Below are 19,847 nucleotides of genomic sequence, written 5' to 3' on the forward strand. Positions count from 1 at the left end.
GGGATGATCCAGTCTGGCAAAAGGCATCTTTTATTTTGAAAGGAAATCATACGAGTTTCTGTCAAATGTAAAAAATAATTCCACATATTGAGAAAGTGTTAGCTTATTTTTACATTTCTGTTTTTATTTATGCAACAAAATAAGCACAATTCATATTTATGATTAATACCTTGTAATGAATAAACAGCAGAATCAAAATTAGACTTTGCAGCTCCTAAGTTTGATCAGTAGAAAACAAACCCAAATGGTTTTCTGCTAATTCTCGAAATGTTATTTTAATCCATCATTTGAACAACTTTATTAGCAGCATCATCATAACAGTAGACAGCTGGTTGATGAATAATGCATTATTATTATTGTCTGTAAGAACAACTGTAGTAATAAATCCATGTTTGTAGTAAAGACTACTATTTTTTGTCTGCTGAATGCAGATTTATTTCATTTTTAAGTTCTTCTGTTTCCTCAGTGACTCTCTTCTGCAAAAAGAAATGTTCCAAATACGTTTGCTTTTTGCTAACCTTGCTAACTAGGTAGTTTAAATTAGGTGGTTGGCGCAGCCACTTTAAGAAAGTTGTGGAGGGATTTTCAAAAAGAGCGACTTTAAAAAACTGAAAACTAAAAGTCTGTTATCCGGACCACTTATACAGAGGTCAAAAAGCTTACCTGCAGTGCACTTCGGGTTTGTTTTGGTGAAGGAGAAGGTCTTGTCCTGTTTATGAACGGAGGAGGACTGTTTTCTCTGGTCTCTTCAGGTCCAGGAAAGACTTTAGACACCACTGCCTGGTTCTTTTTCCCAGGCACCTCCCCAACGAAGCCGTCTGCCGGGCGCTTGATAGCCCCCATCCCACCGACTGTTCACCAACAGAGAAATATCGTAAGGTGAGGACGCTGCACAGGCGTACACAGGCAGGGCACAGTAAGAATGCACTTACTAGGGGAGCGACCGTGGAAGTAGTTGTAGTACTGCGAGACGTACGTCAGGATACTGAGGCGGTCAGGAACCTTGAGAGCCACCATGTCTTCTGCATCCAACAGTGCAGGAATTCCCAGTTGCTCCTCTGCAACCTTGAAGGCCTGCAAATAAAGTTCTGCCTTTGAATAAACAAATCAGATCTAGCCGTTATCTCAACACCTCACATTCTATCTCATCCGGGAGAAAACTACAGATAATTCCACCGGCAAGTCCAGGATCTGCCTCAGTGTGCAAAACACCTAAAGTTGGAAGCACTGATAGCGTGTCCTTATCAAAGGTCAAAGCTAAAAACACTTCAATCTGTCTCTAAATGTGACCACATCCACTTGAGAAAACAAAACAAATCATTGAGCCTAATATTACGAGCGCTAATGCCGACACGAGTGATGGAGTGGAGATCAGCTGATCCGTTCGCATACACGCTTTACATCCATCCGTTTCACACACTCATCAATGAGACCCATAAGAGCCAAAAGGACAAAGTAGGAGCAGGTAGGCGGGCCAGAACCAGAGTTCTAATCTGACCATCGTAGAGATGAACTCCAGAGGGTTTTAGGACAGCATTGGTGTGTGATTTACCAAACCTCAAGCACCAGTTACTTTCATTTTCAATTCAAGGAGTTACGCAGACATTAAGAATTCTTGCTTTAAGCCTGTTTCTCATTACAACTTTGAAAGTAAAAGACTAAATCAACAGAGCTGCAGAAAGTTAAAGTAAAGAGAACTTCATATACAAAGTATTTTCTCTCATTATACAAGCCAACCCTTTATGGTTCTTTACAGTTTAAACAAAAAGAGCAAAACAACTATAACTGACCAGAGATTTTATCCAACATTCATGATCATTTTACAAAACATTTGTCATAATTGTGGATGAAAGCATGTAAAAAAATGAATTACCCTGGATGAATCCATCAACTTCAACAAAAAAATATACATTTTTATCCTAAGAAAATTATGTTCTATAAAACAGGAAATTTGTGCAACTATGCTAATTTTACAATAAGTTTAGCGCATAAAAAAATAAAAAAGGAGCCTCTAAAAAAACAATCAGTGGATTTTCAACTCTTACATTTCAGTGGATGCAGTTTATTGTAAAAGTGCTTTCATTTAAAATGGAAAAATGAAATTTGGATAAAAAGTATTTATGCTTAAAGTATTACAATGGATCACAACCATTTTTTTAGGAATAAAAACGAGAGCCGCTTTGCCATTTCTTTTTACAATAGTGAATAAATACTAATAAATTAAAAATAAGAAAACATTAAAACATAACTTTGTAATTTTTATAATATTCTAGATTGTAAAATTGCAAAAGTCATTTTTTAGAACTCTTGATTACAGTTTAAAGAAGCAATTTGCATATATTTGTAATGTTTGGAAAGTAAGAAAAATGTAAAAAGAAAAAAAAAGAAACCTCCAGAACACCATTTTAATTGAGAAGTATGGAGGTAGTAGCATCATGATGTGGGGTTGCTCTGAGTAACAATAAGTAGTATAAAAAAAATTCTTAAAACATGGGTCATAAGGCAAAATTTGAGGAGTAGAAATTTCTATAAAATGACCACAAATGATCTTTAAAATGGTTTAATGGAAATGATTGGAATTTAGCAGAAATAATTCACACTGTCCTGAATGGAAACTCCGACTATAGAGATACATGAAGAAGAACAACTCCACCAAACCCAGAGTTTGTAAACTTCTGAATTTGAAGGAAGTAAATCAGTATTGTAAAACAAATCTCTTCAACCGTTGTGAAGCATGTGAAAATGCTCTATGCTGCTTTGGGACTGGGATCAAATGAAAAGGCGTCTTACCAGCTTGTTGTTCTCGTAGACATCTTCCTTTGACAGAGAGTCGAAGTTACTGCAACAGACACAGGAGAAAAATGAGCGCTCTGCTTTACAAGAAAAACATGTTGAGTCAGACATCGTTTCCTCTCATCAAGAACATTTATCCCTATAATATGTTCGGCGTTTAAAGAACAACTTTCAACAAATACCAAGAAATTAAATACTTGGAAAAAATAATGGAAAAGGATCTTAGATGCTGTTTCCTAATGAGTCATTGCTGTCCCTTAACTTAAACATGCAAACATCATGCTTGGTTAGTGACTATGAATTTCTAAAATAAATTAATTTGAAAGAAAAAAAAAAAAACATGAAAAGTTATCACTAACGTCACATAGCTTCCAAGTACTAATAATTAACTTTTGCTTTCTGTGAGGAAGGAAGAAAAATTCCTCCTTTAGCACATAAGTTCTGGGACTGGAGCGGCTGATTTTATTGTTTTCTGTTTCCTGTAAGACTCAACAAAGATAAGCAGCAGACACTTTCCTTCAGCGCTGCTCTGTGATGGATGCCTGGCGTACGATTAATAAATCAGCAAACATACCTAAAAACCTCTCAACTTTTTCTCTCTTTTCTAGGTACAAATTTACAGTTTTTCTTTGTACATTATCAGTTTCTTCACCCATTTTTAGGCCAGTCGCAACACCAGACCACCCTTGTGAAGGTTAAATATTGTTTTGTGCAGCTACCCGGAAGAAAACAAAAAACATCTTTATCTTCCACACATGAGGATCTGCTCCAAGTCTTCTAGTTGTTAATTATCTGAAGATAGCTTCAAAACCCACTCTGATGAAAAATTTTAATTTTTGGTGTTTTGAACATGCTAATGTGGCATTTCTATGATGATATGTAAAGAAACTGAAGTATTTCTTCATTCAAATCAATGTGAATCAGGAGCAGATGAAAAGCATCCCTGTGGAAAAAGCTTGTAGTTGTAGAAACTAACATGGACAGGAGTATTCATGTGCAGTATGTAAAGTATTTAGCCGGCCACCAATGTCCTCTACAGGGATCAGTCGTCCTGGTCTCTTTGCTGAAAAACAGCCCCAAAGCATGATGTTTCCACCCCCATGCTTTACAGTTGGTGGTCTTTGGATGCAACTCTGCATTCTTTCTCCTCCAAACACGGCGAGTTAAGTTCTTACCCAAAAGTTCTATTTTGGTTTCATCTACCAAAGGACATTCTGGAGGTTGGACAGTAACTGTTCTATCCTGAAAGACCCAGCCACGTTTCATCTTCAATGCCCTTGATAATGGAAGGGTTTTTTCTGGTGTCCTTTGACAGCTCTTTGGTCTTTTCCATAGTGGAGTTTGGAGTCTGACTATTGAGGTTGTGGACAGGTGTGTTTTATATAGATAACGAGTTCAAACAGGTGTCATTAATACAGATAACGAGTGGAGGACAGATGATCCTCTTACAGTTCTGTGAGCCAGAAATCTTGCTTGTTAGTTGGTGACCAAATTCTTATTTTCCATCACAAATTTTAAGCAGGAGAACTTGTACAATTGGTGGTTGACAATACTTTTTTTGCCCCATATGTCTTTGTTTTCCTCATCTGAGCTGTCATCTGGCTTAAACCTTTACAGCTGGATAACTCGGATATTTCTCGCCATTTTCCCCCCAGAGTTTAATTAAAATTACCACTGGCAACATATTTAAAAATTGATCTAAAGATGATCAGAGTGGGTCTAAGAGGGAAAAAACAAATGAATCTTGGGAAGGTAGCTTCATAACTGCAGGCATGTGTAGTTTCATAACAGGTCACCTGCAAATAAAACATCTCAACCACAAACAGACAATGACCTTAGCGACCCGGAGAGGATAAATGGGCGGGGCCACAGCTGACGCCCTGACACAGGTCGGCTGTAAACGACAGGTGATCTCAGGTGATTCTCCACGCTTTGCTGCTGGCGAAACTCTACAGCCGAGCATGTGCAGCTGGGCTCCCGAAGCATTATGTTAATATCCCCATCGAGAAGAAGCGACAGTTTGACAGAGCAGATAAAACTAGTACTTCCTGTTGGGGAGGCAGGACAAATGTTCAGCTTCAGACAATAAAAGCTCAAACTTCTGCTTTTTTTTTTTTTTACTAAAAAAGTTCCTCCATGATGCGACATTTATCTCACACCGATAACTCTAAAGTGTCCTCATAGTAGGAAGAAACAAACAGGAAATGTGGCAACTCTTGGATTATAAACTATGACACAGCAGCAGCAGAAAACACAGAAAACACAGAAAACAACAAACCTATGCCAGTTTTAGAGTGACAACTAAATTAAAAGAAAAGAAATCCAGGTGTTTTTCCTTGATCAGCTGAGCGTCATGCACTGAGGAACTATAGGAACAGGTTTCTGTGGACTTCTTCGGCAGGTTCATGAAAAGTTAATGGAAAAATAAGCTTAATCAGACCTCCCTCCTGTCTGTGTTTCCCATTTACAGACACCTTTAGTAATGCTCTGACTGAAAAATAAAACCTGCCCCTGGGTTTTTCCAGCAGTGCCCTCTGAGCATGTGCAGTGTCTCCCAAAGACTTCCAAAGTGAGCATGACAACAGTGAAATTCCACCACATAAACTGAACTAAAGCCATCTTTCATTTTACTGTTGGGTCATTATCTGTTAAATATATCAATTGATTAAAGATAGGTGGATTTTATATAATCAGTATTTCCAAAAATGCCACCCTGTCAGCTTCTTTAGGTCAAAGTCCTGGTCTCACCAGACTTTAAAGGCGTCATGACTAACATCCATGTGTTGTCAGGTTCCTGCTATACTCACATGAGCTCGGGTCTGTGTTTGTGGATGAGGGCGCAGAAGGCCAGGCCGTCCCTGAAGGACGTGGTCATGTTGGTGATGGACACATCCCGGTATCCTTCGCACTGGACCCGGCACCACTGCTGCAGAGCCTTGACGGCCGACATGACTGACTGGCTCCCGCCGCCGCCGCCGCTGCGTGAGGCGTTCACGGAGCTCCGCGCTCTCCTCCCAACTTCTTCAGAAACTTTCCACAGCAGATCCCGGAAACAGGAGCGCGTCCGCGAGAGTACCAGCACCACCACCGCCGCTACTGCTGCCCTCTCAGCTGAACACAAACACCTGCGGAAAGTCCAGGTGACGTTAGGTGACGTATGTGGAGTTCTGCTCGTCCTCGCGCCTCTTTAACTCCTTCTGTCCCGCCCAAATAGACACACAGACCCCCGCGCGCGCACCCTACAAGTACTTTTCCTTTAAAGTTTGAAGTAATAGTGGAAGTTTTTAGGGCTTTTACGTATCACCAAAATGATCTTAAATCCTTGTATCGTTTTATTATTCCACACTTAATCCAATATATTACAAAACTCTACAATTAATCGTGTTTTTTTTCTCCTAGGCTTTATACAAAACTACCTTAAAGTAAAGTAAAGGTACTTCTGAATACTCCAATGCTTTAGCTCATGACTGCTAAGAAAACAGGCTTTTTTTTCCCCACAGAAATAATGCCCGTTTAGTTCCAACAGTTAATCAGGTGTGGTTTTGTTTGAAGTTGCTTGTCTGGTCCTGTTCACCTGGGAGAGTTGAAGGGGAAGTGGGTGTGGCCAATTCACCTGACACCTGCCCAGCAGCGTGACTGACAGCGGGCTAAACGGGACAGCTTTGTTTTTACATGTTCAGGTGTTTAATTATCTGCACAGACAACATAATTTAACTCTATTCTGATTTTCTTCTTTGTTGTGATCTCTTTTGTCTGGTTGTATCACAATAGAACAATTTCGCCTTAAACAGACATTGTCTTTTCTTGCTGAGGCAGTTCTTCATACTATATATATAATTACTCAGTTCAGTGTCATAGCAGGTGCAGCAACGTGATTTAATAAACACTAAGTTGTGGTTTTCCTTTTGGTTTTCCTGTTTTTTTCTACAATCTGGAGTTGCATCTTTAAAATCTGTGCTGGTGTAAGAAATAAGTCTCAAAGCTAAAGCTGATCTTTTCATTAGATTATACATTTTCTGTAATTTATTATCTGCTTTACATCAAATAGGAATTAAAACAAAAAAGATGTGTGATTAAGATGTAAATAAAAAAAAATCCTACTTTTATTTATGCTGGTATGATTATCAAATAAATATTAACAAACTCTGAAGTCTTTATTTGTGTTATGACTTATGTATTGAAAATGTTTCCATATTAAATAAATGATTCATTTTTTATCATTTGGTCATATTAGTTTAGAATCATGGTGTTGGAATTCCTCTTCAAGAGATATTTTTGTAAAAATCAATTTGACAGAAGTTTGATGTCATTAGTATGCAGTCATGTGCTGAATCATCCTCTTGTGTGAAACCATGTCAAACTGGTTATTTTCACATTTCATGTTCTTCTTGACTCATTATTGCAACATGTAAAAAATGAGTTGGAAAACCGACACCTATGATTGTTTTCACTTTAGAGTGTAAAGATTATAAGCTCAGTAGCTACTTGTTCATCAGTTTAACAGGAAAATTAAAAAAATGATTAAAAAGCAAAAGCAAATGCAGGGGAATGCACAGGGAAAGTCCTAGACTATCCATGAAGCTAATCATTTCATGGAGAATCCCATTTGACCTCTTGGGAAAACCACGCATAAGAAATTGGTGAGATTTCTAGTTTAACCTATTTTTACGCCGATGAGAAACGCTGAACCAGCAGCAGAGTATCCTGGAATCCCTCCAGCCATTGAATTCTGTGTTGGTACTTAGCCAAAAGGCCTTTCATTCTTTTCAAGAGCCAACATGACGTTCACTTTTTCAGGAGCACAATGTGCACATCATCATGGAGTTCAGCAAAATGGTGAGACGAGACGGCCCACCATCTATTAGATATCTAAATCATGACTATTTCAAAGCTCACAGCTTTAGATAATCAAGATCTATAGAATATCGCGGTTTAGATCATTAGCAGACGACTCTCCCATCATGCCTTGTGTGTTGTAAACAAGCAATTTGGATAGTTTCTAACCACCAGACACAGGATGTCAGTTAGTTAACTAATATACATCTACTGTAGATATATATTAGTTAGCTAATAGACATACGGTAGATGGCAACTAATAGAGATCTATAGACGTCTACTGTACATGTATAGTGGACATCTCTAGCACTATTTTGCTTCTCTATTAGATGTCTTCCAATATTGTGGATATTTAGGTCTCCTACACATCTACCTATAGATATCTAATCTTTGGATATTTTTAGATGTCTTTTAGAGAACTTATTTTAAACACAAAATAGAAAACTCAAGTCAAACATGTTTCTATCATTGTGATTTTGGTGTGATTCTCATCTTTTTTCTTTTACGATCAAATATAAACATGGCAACATTGGAGCCGTCTTTTTTTCTAATCTATTCATGTCAATGAAATCATTGACATAAATAGAGATGGACAAAACACGGCTGTTACCTCAGGTTCCAACGAAATGAAGTCAGTTCAGCGCCATTTTTTCAAGGAACGGATATCGTCCATTTTGGGACCAGACAATGTTAGCAAGCAGTGATTGGTCCAAGACTCTGGCAATTAAACACTTTGAACCTTTGAGGTGAGGCCATTGGGCACCACATGCTCTCATTGAGGCGTCTGATTGGCTAGTTTATAAACTGAATAACTTGCGATAAAGAAAATATATCATGAAATAAGAATTAGGTTTAGCAAGAACCTGTTAAAAAGAGACACCAGACCAAGAATGGCTATTCTGAAAACAGATTGACAGAGTGATAGCTGTTTATTTTTTAATAGAAGTCTATGGGATTTTGACTTTCTGGGACCAGCAGGTACTTCCCACTTGGAACACGAGGGTGAAGGGGGGTGTACTGTCTATGAATGCATTTCTATACTTTCAGAACTTTGCCTCTGAACAGCTAATTGACAAAGTTGTGCAGCAGAAGATTAGAAAATGCTCTTTCTATTAATGATATCACTCTGATCAATAGATTCAACCTTTTACCATAATTTTGTTTATTATGTGACAAGTTAAAAGCTCAATAGATATATAATATAGGTGTTGGATTGTCGTTTTAATGCAAGTTTCTGAGACCTTTAACCCCAGGTCAATTCTGCAAATTGCTTTTGTGTGTTTGTGTGACAAATTACCTGGTTATTCCACCTTAAATAGCAGCTAGATTGGAATCAGCAAACATGTGACCAAAAAGGGATTTAATGGAAGATGAATTGGAAAATTGCAGTATTTACCTTTTTAACTAGTAAGTGATTTAAAAAGTACTCTTATAGACATCTAAAAATAACCCAACATTAGATGTCTGCAAGTAGATTCACAGTAGGCCTCTAGATTCAGATATATCTCAGAACTCATCTAATAGAGGAACAAAGCACAGATGTCCTGTAGACATCTACAGTCGATGTGTAGGTATCTAGAAGACATCCTCTTCCTGGTGGGAGGGATCAGTTACCAAAGTGTTAAATATTTAGAGTCAGACTTGGATGTTTTTCAGTCAAAGCTGATTCACTAAAGTTCTCATAAAACTTGTCTGAATGCAACATTTTGCAAATATGTTTTTAATCTAATCTGGAGAACCAATCAGGAACAGATAAACATTTCATGTAAAAAACAAATCTGAAACATTGTCTCTCGACAACCCAAAATGAGAGGATGGAAACAACTGACATGACAAAGCTGGACAAGGAGATGAATAGCAACAAGGCACACAGAGAAGAAACGACCAAGGCCTGTTGTAAAGAAGCATTGTGTTGAGTTTGTAGACAGTCCCATGCCACCAGCTAGAATGCTCAAATAACACCTCCAGTCAGAAAAGGAATGAACAGAACAATGGGGCTGCTTTTAGGCTCTGCGAGTCCTGGGACGCTCGCACACAATCAATCTGCCAAAAAATGAGCATATTTCACTCCACAATGTAGAACACAACCATGTGTTTGGGTCCTAAAAAACCACTGAGAAGCTTTCAGTGGACAGAGTCTAAAGAAAGTTTGGAAATGCGCAAACTCTGTTAATAAACATCTAACTTAAAAAAAAAATTATGCTCCAAGTGTGCAGAATTCAACAGCAAGCAAGTACACAATCTGTTTTGCTGCAACATAAACACCACACGCACAGACACACACACACTTAATCCTCCAAAATCCAGACAGGAAATGCCCTCGTCAGTAAAGCAGAATGCTTTTGACAGACCCCCACTGCTCCCTTTCTCTGCTCTCTGTCCTCCCCCTCCGCTGCATGTGCCCCTTTCAAACTCCCATCTGGAAGCATTTAGCCTGAAAGAGTTCACACTCCGCTGGAAAAAAAGAATAGAAGAGAAAACATCTATTGCACGACGAGTTTATCAGCAGTGGAGCATACTTTAACAAGCCGTCTATCAGAGGGGGGACGATGCCAAATCATGTTTGCTTTCACTTTCTGGAGCCAACGAATCTATGCATGTGTGTGTGTGCACATGAGAGTAAAGTCTCATGTTGGGCCATGGCTTCTTTTTAGATCTTTACAGGTTTGGTGAAAGAGTCTACAAACGTCCTGCATGTTTTCCGTGAGGAGGGTTTGATCCCAGCCCTCTGGTGATGCATGTTTGAACAGACAGAATCTCTGGGTGAGAACAGGGGGAGCATGAAGACTTTTATTTAGAAAGAAAATACAGAGAGCACAGAAGAAGAGGAGGAGGAGGAGGAGGATACAGGGCTGAGAGTTCTGTTAAACTCACAGGACGGCCCCTCAGACACAATGTGGGTTCCCTAAAAAGACTCAACTCTGTGGGGCTTTGTTAAACTGCTAATTATGCAAATCTCTTAAGGAAGTTGGCTCATAAAACTTAAAATTAAAAAAACAAAACAAGGAAATTTTAGCACTTTATACTTGTTTACAGTGACACGACTTGTTTATTTGACTCCATTAATACCTAAAGTAAGTCATTGAGAAAGCAGAAAACAACATTCTCAAATGATCATAATCTTATTATGTGTTTTGTTGTCATGGAGAAGATGGTGGGAAAAATGTGTTCAAGTGGAGTCAAGTGACTGGAATGCATCAAGCAAAAAAAAGGGTTACTAAGACAAAAAAAACTAAGAAGGTTAAAAATGTTTTCACAAAATTATCTAAGGATTGTAGAAAATATCTGCATTTGGTTTAAAATCCTAAATGATCCTGATATAAGTTCTCTTTAAATTTTGGCAAAATAAATATGACAAATTGAAGCATATTAACATTAAAAGCAAATTGATTTCTAATTGTAGTTCACTGCTATTCAAAAGCACTGATGTTGTGTAACCTTCAGAACTTTGCTACTGAACAAACATTAAATTAGCTGAGTAATCTTTCAGCTGAACGCTCAATCAGTGGTCACATGGTTCTGTTTTATTCTGCTCTCGTCATGTATGAATCAGAGCAAAGACGGGTACCGGTGACTGGACACCTCGTGTCTCGTTAAAGAGGAAGTGTCATGATCTGGGCTTGAATAATCAGATTCTCAAAAACTTTTCTTACAGAAAAAACAAAGATAGTGAGCCGACTACCTGATGGAATCTACTGATATATTTTCCTCTTTTTTCTGTTATGGTTCTGATATATTCCAAAACAATAAAATCGCTCAATCTATTTGTAAAAGGTGTTTTTTTCCTTTTCATTTATACAGTAACTGTTCAACACTGAGGTATTTTGCAAAGCAGCTCATATAGAGAGAAAAAAAGCACATCTAAATCTTATTAAGCTAAAAAAAAAATCACCAGTGATGAAGAGCCAAACCAAAGCACAGACATATAATAGTTTGATGGTTAGTTAAAACATAGTTTGGTTAAGTTTTGTCTTTAAATAATTCTGTATTATTTAAGCTATTAAAAAAGGCTGTTTGTGGTAATATCCATGATGAATATATTTGTATGCCATGAATTGGAGTAAAAAATCCAAAAACAAAATCCTCATCCCTCCAACTCCTCCTTTTTAAGTATGCTTTAATTCAAATAAGGGAAGATGTAAGAAATATTATTGGAATATCAGTTTGAGTACAGCAGAATTTAGGCAGGTGAAAACCTCACAGCAGTTTTTTAATACAGTTCTGGATAGAGGAGTTCCTAAAGTAAAACAAATAAGAAAATATATAAATCTTCTTTGATAAGTAGATTAAAAAAACCTGACTGACTGAACAACAAACAACCACCCGACGTGTTCAAGGGATTCCAGTTTGTTTCAGAAAGGGGAACGCAATACAGATATCTGCAACTGCACACCAATTACAGTTCATAATCCGGCATATGCGTGCTTTCAACTATGAGAGATCACAAGCGAGAAAACGTCATACGATGACGGAACACTAAAAAAAGAGAACCTTTCTACGGTGAGTCAACAGGGTTTTTCACCACACTCTTCTGCAAACTGGATTATAACGTAACAAATCATTTTCCAAAAACATTACTTCATGGTTGAACTCAAATCCCCAACAATAGTTTGGACATGAATGTAAAACAGTTTGTGTTATGATGACAGAAGGGCAAAAGGTTTGAGGAAACTCTGCCCTCTAGTGGCAAAACATCACAAGTACATCACAACAAAACCCTTTATTCAAACATTCCTTCATCACACAAATCTTTCACATTTGATTGAAAATAAAAACAGAAAAAAAACAATTTTCTCAAGAAAATAAAAGCAAGAAAATTAGCATCTAATTTACAGCCAAAGATAAAAAAAAAACCTCAGACTGAAAGGAGTTTACTAAAATTTCTCAGTTGCTGCATTCATTAAAAAGAAGACATTATTTTTGCATGAACCCACAAATGACTTGCAGAGATGAAGCGAAGACAGTTGGGGTCTGTTAAGACTACATTTGTAAAATTGTTTACATCGAGAAGCATGGCTTGTTACAGAAACCAGCTTTCAGTCTTCAGTGTTAAAAACAGGTCTACAGTGTGAAGCAGAACACATTAAACTCAAACATGAACCTAAAAACTAACTTGAGGCACGTCTACCTTTGTTTACCAAGCTGTGGTGGGAGCAGCTACGCCTGGCATTGTCACACTGTCAGGACGGAGCACACCCCCATCATTTATTGCACGCCGTCTTTCTTATCAAAGAAAGGAAACACTTGATAAAACCTGAAGTATCAGGTTGTTGCAACGCTCTTGTCTCTTTGAAGATTTTTACATGAAGATCACATAAATGCAAAAGAATAATCAACAAAATACATTTAAGAATGAACAACAACTTGTCATCTCAAATGTAGAACTTCTTTTGGGAGAACCAAAGAATTCTAGAGTAGGCATCTCAAATTAGAAAAACACAGTGATCCTCCAATGTTACTCGGCTTTAACAGGTGAAAAACAGCCGGATTTCCTGCCATCACCATTTTGATCTAGTGCACTTGAACAGACGGCTGTTGTGAGATACTATCGATGAAAGTGATCAGTTTTTAAGTCCAGCTGATGGTGAAGTTCTGAACGAGGTTGAGATTCAGATCAGTGACAGTCAACACCTGCAGAAAGACGGCGAGGACAAACAAAGAGGATTTAATTCCGTTTAAATAGATATTTGCAGATCAGTGAGGTTTTACGGTAAGTGCACAAAGCACCTCACCTGGTTGTCTCTGTAGGTGAAAGGATGATCTTTGGCGTTTACCAGAACTCTGCTGGGCTTCTCACTGACCCCATAGAAGGAGGCAGATCCTACAGTCAGAAATGAGGCTTCTCGCTCGCTCTTGAGCACTTGGGACGTCATCATGTTCTAGAGAAGAAAAGTTAATACAATAAAACAAGAGCTTTTGATAATAAGTCAATATTACATCATACGTTCTGTTTCTTATCTCATCTATATAGAACCTAAATGACTATTTGTGAATACTATATTTATAGCAAGTTATAGAGCTTCAAGTAACAGAAATTTAGTTTGTAAGAGCTAAATTATTATGTTCACCACTGTACAAAAAAAAAACCTCAAAAATCAACATGATTTCCTGGATTCTTGTTTTAAATCATCTCTCACAGTTGAATTCTATCTATGATGAACATTACAGACCTCACTCAACTTTTTCTTTTTTCGGCATGCTTCACTTCAAACCAAGTGTTTGTATTTCTAAATAATGTAGTCTCAATCAAAACCTGATAAAAGTAAGATTAAGTAAAAATATATATCAGATAATGAGGCTGAAGAGTAGACATACAATACCTGAGCAACGCTGAAGCTGATGTAGGAGTATTGATCGGTCTCAAAGGTATCAATGCTTTCTCCGTCATCCCAGAACAGATCTCCGTGGGCTGAACCCTCGCCAGACAGAGCACAGATTAGATGAAGAGGCTGGCCGGTGCTGACCCACAAGGTCAGATTAGGGGCCTGTGTAAAAGAAACAGATACCTTGAACTAATATAAATAACCCTGACACACAAATACATGGAGAAACCATAATATGAAATGCTGACTGGATGACGTCATGTTAGCTACAGTGGTCACTCGTATATAATCAATTAAAAGTCGAGGATGTAAAACTCCTCAAACACTTTATACACATTTCTTAGACAGACATGAACATTCTCTCAAAGTTCAAGAGCTGAGCTTGGAAATGGGGCTATAAACCATCTATAAACATCACAAACTTCAATCCAAGGTCACCTGTGTTGGGATCACAGAGCCTTCACGTAAATGGAGGTTGATCTTATCCAGCGGGGCTTGGAGACGGACTTCTTCTCCTTTGCTAGGCAGAGAGTCCCCCTGTAGCGAGGAGGTACGCTGCAGTCACACTCTCCACTGAGGCTCCTCCACATGAGGATTCACTTCTTCTGCTTACCGTGTAGTAGTCGTACCACAGACCTGCTGGAAAGTAACCAACCACATAGTCCACTCCAGGATCCAAAACTGGTGTCACTAATAGGCTCCTCCCCCACAGGAACTGTTTATCGATCCCATACGTTTTGACATCTTTTGGGAACCTAAGAGTGAAATCAATGATCAAGAGACAGTTGTCCGACCTTCCTTAGTTTAGTCAATAAAAAAGAAAAAACAGAAAGAGAACGTACTCAAACATTAGGGGCCGAGCAACAGTGTGTCCGTGCGCGTGTGCGTGATGAAAGAGAGTGTAGAGGAAGGGGAAGAGCGAGTAGCGCAGCAGCAGAGCCTCTTTCATGGCGGTGCGCGCCAGCGGGCTGAACGCCGTCGGGTCCTGAGGCTGTTAGAACATTTACCACACAAAACAGAAAGAAGCAGAGCAAGACCGTCATTTCAACTTCAGGCACTTTTGAGACCAAGACAGTGAAACGGACTAGTTTTAGCTGGAAATTGGTGTTGAAAGAAATACATACTTTCATATTAAAGTTCAGAACTTGAAAATTTGATTTAAAATCTTAAAAAAAAAATTACTTTAAAGACCCAGTCCAATACATTTTTGGGTGTTTCTATCATGTTCTTATGGCATTTAAAAAAAAAAAAAAAAAGGAAATCAAGCTTAAAATATTGTTTCTGAGGATTTATTCATTCAAATCGTGAATCATTTGCAGACAAACGGATAACATTTGAAAAAGATTGTGAATTTCTGATGAACTATTGTAACTGCAGAAACTACATCCTAGAAAATAACGCTTAAAAAAAAAAAACTAAAAACAACATAATCTTAATTAAAGGACAACTGGGAACGCTTTTACAATAGATCAAAAAAGATCAAAGTGGGACGTCAATAGGGATTATTTTTTTCAAATTTACTCCCCAAACCTGTTAAACATCTAACAAAACATTAATTTTACCTACAGCTCCATCATGCAAAACATAAACAAATACAAGATAAAACAAATATTTCCACGCAAAAAAAGTCAACAATTTTAAGTAAGATCAGTTCAGTAAATTCAGTTCAGTAGTTTTATGATCTCCAAAAGCTCATTCATACAACACTAACATATCGAAAACAAACATTTCCAAAATAAAAGTATCTATGATCATCTGGTTATTGCTTCCATTTGAATGCTTTGGCCGCAAAGACTCGTGGGATTTGACCACACTTTCCTATCAGAGAGGATGGTGTGAAGCTTCCATGTCTAAGAAATAATATAGAAAAAGCTAAAAGTTGATAAATATGAATGTCTTTTGCAAAGGAGCTCACTTCTGGGTTTTCTGAGTAATTATTTATCACAATCAGGGAATTTAGCCAATCATGTGATTATTACACACAAATTTGCCTTTTCACCTCTTTAAGTCCACCAGGTCAACCAGTGGTTTGGTTTCATACATAACTTCCTTTTTTTTTGCTTTTCTTTCACTCTAAAGTTGTTGAGAAGTCTGAACTGCAAACTGCTGAATATTCAGATAAAATCTGAGGAAAGTCCAAAGTGAACTACAGGTTGAGAAAATACCATTAGGCTTTTATTTTCACCAAAACTCATAAGAAGAGCCGAGGGGAAAGAGGAAACTTAATTTAACTTTTTCTAGTGGAGTTCCCAGAATGGAGGACCACCGTCCAGACAGATCAATTAATTTATCAGAAATCTGTGACAGTTTAGAATGTCTTTCTGTCACAGAGAGGATAAAACACGGACACGTCTCACCTCAGGACGCGGCCTTACCTTCATGCCAATGGAATTGTGGTTTCGGGTGAAAGGATAGAAGGCCCCCAGCTGTGTCCACCGGACACACAGCTCTTCCTGGGGCTCCTCACTGAAGCCACAGATGTCTGCCCCCACCAGGGGAATACCCAGAAGGTTAAAGGTCAGAATACCTGAGGGGAAGGAGAAAAAGATCAACATTTAAATGAAAAAAGGTACATTGACTTAAATGTTGCTGATAAGCTGTTGATTCCAGCTATATGGAAATCCTGTAATAACCTCACAATGTTTGGAAGTTTTGGTTTCTCTGACGAGGAAACATGGCAGTACAATATATGTAAATGGGGTTTTTGGAAGAAATGGAGGCCAAAGTGGTTCACAAAACAATGTTTTACTTAAATGAAAATGATGAATGACAGAGTCTCTTACCTGCAATGGAAGTGTAAAGGTCTTTCCACTGGCTCCTGTTGTCTCCCAGCCAGTGCCCAGAATACAAACCCTGACTGGGGAAGGTGGAGCGAGAGATCACAAATGCTCTCTTTGACAAAAGTTTCTTTAGAGCGCTGCAAAAAAGTTTAGAACAAAATAAAGGAAGAGGAAAAACTGAGATGTTGAGGTTCTTTGTGTGTTCAAAGTTCAAACCTTGCAGAGGCTTTAGCTTCCATAAGACCGTAGAGACTGTGCAGGTTATAATGCATGGACACTTTCTGCTGTGCAGTGGCACACACCGTTTTGGCTCGCAACAAGCCTCCCAGCACACCTACAAGGAAAAAGGGATGAAACCGACAATCCCAGACAGCATCTGTGCTCATCCAGATTTATTCTACACAAGAGCCTCCAACCTGGAGTATAGGGAGGGTTCTCAAAACTGTTTGACGGACAGCCGTTGGTCGACCCATCCAGGAAGTTGGACGGCTCATTCATGTCCTAAATAAAAGGTACAGAACATTTTTTTAAGAGAACATCTCCCCGTTTTTTCTTGATCTTTCATTTCCATACTTACAATCCATAAGCCGTCAAACGGCACCTTATCGTGGAACTTCTGCAAGCTGTCAAACCACCAGTCGTGTGTCACTTCGTTAGAGAAGTCAGGGTACGCCGTCAGGCCGGGCCACACCTCGGATCAAGGAAAAAGAAAGTTCGGTGAGGCAAACACTTTCTTAGATGCAGTTTGGGAAACTGAACCCCAATGAAGCAGAAAATACAATTTTACTCACATCAGTAAGTCAATAAACTCATTAGACAATGGAAAAATACAAATACTTCATCTCAGCTGGAGAATAATCTATTTTCAAGAACATCACTGAAGTTATCATACAGCTTTGACTATTTTTTTAGCGCTGTTGACTGATCAAAGTCTCATTATGACTAGGATTTTCCTCAACATCCTCCTGCAGCTGTGAACTGCGTTATCGTCCTGCGCAAATGTTTAAAAGATACTAGAAAAGCAAGTGATTCGTAGTATCAGAGTTGGGTAACACTCGGATGATACGAACGCTCCTATGAAAACAAACACGCCCTTCAGTTTATGGAGTTCATGTCCGTCTGCTCTGGAAGTGCTCCTCAACATTTACAAGCTGATAAAAAGACGATAAGGAATTAAATGTTACGTTTTAACGTTTACGTCCGTTTAAAACTAGCATTGTGATCATGCAAATAAATTAGTTGTGTTACTTTAAAGATTTTACAAAAAAAATGTATCTTGAAGTGGTAATATTTTGTAAAATCCATTTAGTAACAAGAATCTGGAGACATTTCTCCTTTAGTCCTTTAGTCAAAGGATATATTATAGTGTATTTTTCTTGACAAAGGTGGATCTTATTTTAAGTCAAGGCCCAGGGGCCGGATACGGCCCTTCAGGTGTTTATATCCGGCCCCCCAGATCATTTTATATATTTATTATTATTATTATTCAGAGCCCAATGTTATCTTGTATAATTGTGACAGGATATATTATATGGAGGGCAAAATATTTGGGGATATTTATACGTTTAATTTTTTTATATATATATAAAATGACGTATAAGTAAAGAAATTTGAACGTTTTTTTTCTTATAAAATTTACTTTATTTCTAAGTTGTATAATTTTGACAGAATATATTATTATCGAAAGTTATTAAATTGATTTATTTTAGAATAATATTCTGTTTTTATTCATATTTATGTTAAAAAACATGTTATAAATTTTGCTTCTTGCACAGAATGTGTTCAATAAATGTTTGTCCTGTTGGGACCTACTGTGTGTTTTGGATTTTGTCCCCCTGTGTGATTGAGTCTGACACCCCTCTTTTAAAGGATGAAAATCAGCAGCTAATCTCACCTTTCCTATCAGCGTTTTCCCCTCAGAGTCCTTGATAAAAACTCCTCTCTTCAGCCCCTCATCAAAAGGCCAGTATGAGCCCTCAGCCTGCGTGCTGCTGATGCCCGGGTCCTGCAGGCGGAGAAACAAAACCATCTGAACACGCACAAAAAGCAGACACAGAGTGGACTGACACCGTGCAAAAGCGTGTATGTTACCAGCATGATGACATAGGTCTGATTATGAGCGTGAAGGTCCCTGACGAGATCTGGGAGCGTCCCAAACTTTTCAGAGTCATACGTGAAGTCCATGGACTTGCTCATGTAGTCGATGTCATTCCACTGGGTGTCCTGCAGTCAATCACAAAGACAGTAGAGGTTAAATGTTGGAGCTACACTGAGGTAAAAGATTAAATAACTCATACAAAATATACTTTAAGACATTGCAGCATATTCTGATAAAGTAGAAGCTGGAAAAATATGAATAATAAGAGGAATAATAGGAGATATGACCTGAGGTATTCCATAGTTCCTCAGGCTCTTGACCACCTCCCAGGTAGAGTTGCTGGTGTTGTAGCCCCAGCGACACAGATGGTACCCCAGCGCCCAGTAGATGGGCATTGCTGGATTTCCTGCAATGAGACCCAAAAAGGGAAACATTTCATGCTCAGGAAAATGAGATTAAATTCCTTTTAATCACACTATCCTGATATCAGCTGTTACGGAAATGATTGTTGACCTTTCATCTGCCAGAGCTTGAGAGATCTTTCTGCACCGCGTGTGTCAAAGTCAAGGCCCGGGGGCCGGATCCGGCCCTCGTTATTGTTACTAATGACCCCATGTTATCCTGCGCTCAACTTGTACAATTTTGACAAAATATGTTTTTATGGAGAGTAGAAATATTTTTTTAAGATTTAAGTTGATTTATTCTGGAATAATATTCCTGCCTTTTTATTATTCATAATTTTGTTAAAAAGTTACAGTTTTAAAGTTTGGCATACTGCTAGCTTTTTGGACTATTTTTTCATTTACTAAGATTTTTTAGGCTATTTTGGAGTATAGCTAATATTTCAGCTACATCCTAGCTGTTTGGCCAATTTTTGCCAGTTTTTTTTTTTGGCTCTTTTGGAGTTAGGCTAATATTTACATGCTAGCTGTTTTGACTAATTTAGCTTTTTTTGTTGTTTTTTTTTAGGATATTATGACCTTTAGTTATTTTTTTTCAGCTACATTCTAGCTGTTT

General features: G+C 38.1%; 2 protein-coding genes across 3 annotated transcripts in view; both read right to left on the reverse strand.

Annotated features, from left to right (window-relative positions):
* Nucleotides 1-6,350, reverse strand: part of micall2b (mical-like 2b) — a 16,856-nt gene extending 10,506 nt beyond the window's left edge. The window contains exons 1-5 of one of the 2 annotated variants that reach the window (XM_024259224.2): nucleotides 6,210-6,350; nucleotides 5,601-5,918; nucleotides 2,791-2,839; nucleotides 933-1,074; nucleotides 664-851 (exon numbers count right to left, since the gene is read on the reverse strand). In XM_024259224.2, the coding sequence (XP_024114992.1) occupies nucleotides 664-851; nucleotides 933-1,074; nucleotides 2,791-2,839; nucleotides 5,601-5,743 (522 nt within the window). In that variant the 5' untranslated portion in view covers nucleotides 5,744-5,918; nucleotides 6,210-6,350. Of the gene's footprint in view, nucleotides 1-663; nucleotides 852-932; nucleotides 1,075-2,790; nucleotides 2,840-5,600; nucleotides 6,104-6,209 lie in introns of those variants that run through there. The other variant, XM_024259225.2, reaches the window with a different exon arrangement.
* A 5,984-nt stretch (nucleotides 6,351-12,334) lies between these two features.
* si:ch73-12o23.1 (lysosomal alpha-glucosidase) overlaps nucleotides 12,335-19,847 on the reverse strand; it is a 12,960-nt gene continuing 5,447 nt past the window's right edge. The window contains exons 8-21 of the mRNA XM_024259212.2: nucleotides 19,118-19,236; nucleotides 18,824-18,955; nucleotides 18,627-18,737; nucleotides 17,310-17,423; nucleotides 17,149-17,233; nucleotides 16,949-17,066; nucleotides 16,736-16,869; nucleotides 16,328-16,479; nucleotides 14,795-14,943; nucleotides 14,566-14,707; nucleotides 14,391-14,489; nucleotides 13,950-14,114; nucleotides 13,362-13,508; nucleotides 12,335-13,260 (exon numbers count right to left, since the gene is read on the reverse strand). Of these exons, the coding sequence (XP_024114980.1) occupies nucleotides 13,198-13,260; nucleotides 13,362-13,508; nucleotides 13,950-14,114; nucleotides 14,391-14,489; nucleotides 14,566-14,707; nucleotides 14,795-14,943; nucleotides 16,328-16,479; nucleotides 16,736-16,869; nucleotides 16,949-17,066; nucleotides 17,149-17,233; nucleotides 17,310-17,423; nucleotides 18,627-18,737; nucleotides 18,824-18,955; nucleotides 19,118-19,236 (1,730 nt within the window). The 3' untranslated portion in view covers nucleotides 12,335-13,197. The remainder of the gene's footprint in view (nucleotides 13,261-13,361; nucleotides 13,509-13,949; nucleotides 14,115-14,390; nucleotides 14,490-14,565; nucleotides 14,708-14,794; nucleotides 14,944-16,327; nucleotides 16,480-16,735; nucleotides 16,870-16,948; nucleotides 17,067-17,148; nucleotides 17,234-17,309; nucleotides 17,424-18,626; nucleotides 18,738-18,823; nucleotides 18,956-19,117; nucleotides 19,237-19,847) is intronic.

Source organism: Oryzias melastigma, linkage group LG1 (genome assembly GCF_002922805.2).
Source record: "Oryzias melastigma strain HK-1 linkage group LG1, ASM292280v2, whole genome shotgun sequence".
Classification (NCBI taxonomy): Eukaryota; Metazoa; Chordata; class Actinopteri; order Beloniformes; family Adrianichthyidae; genus Oryzias; species Oryzias melastigma.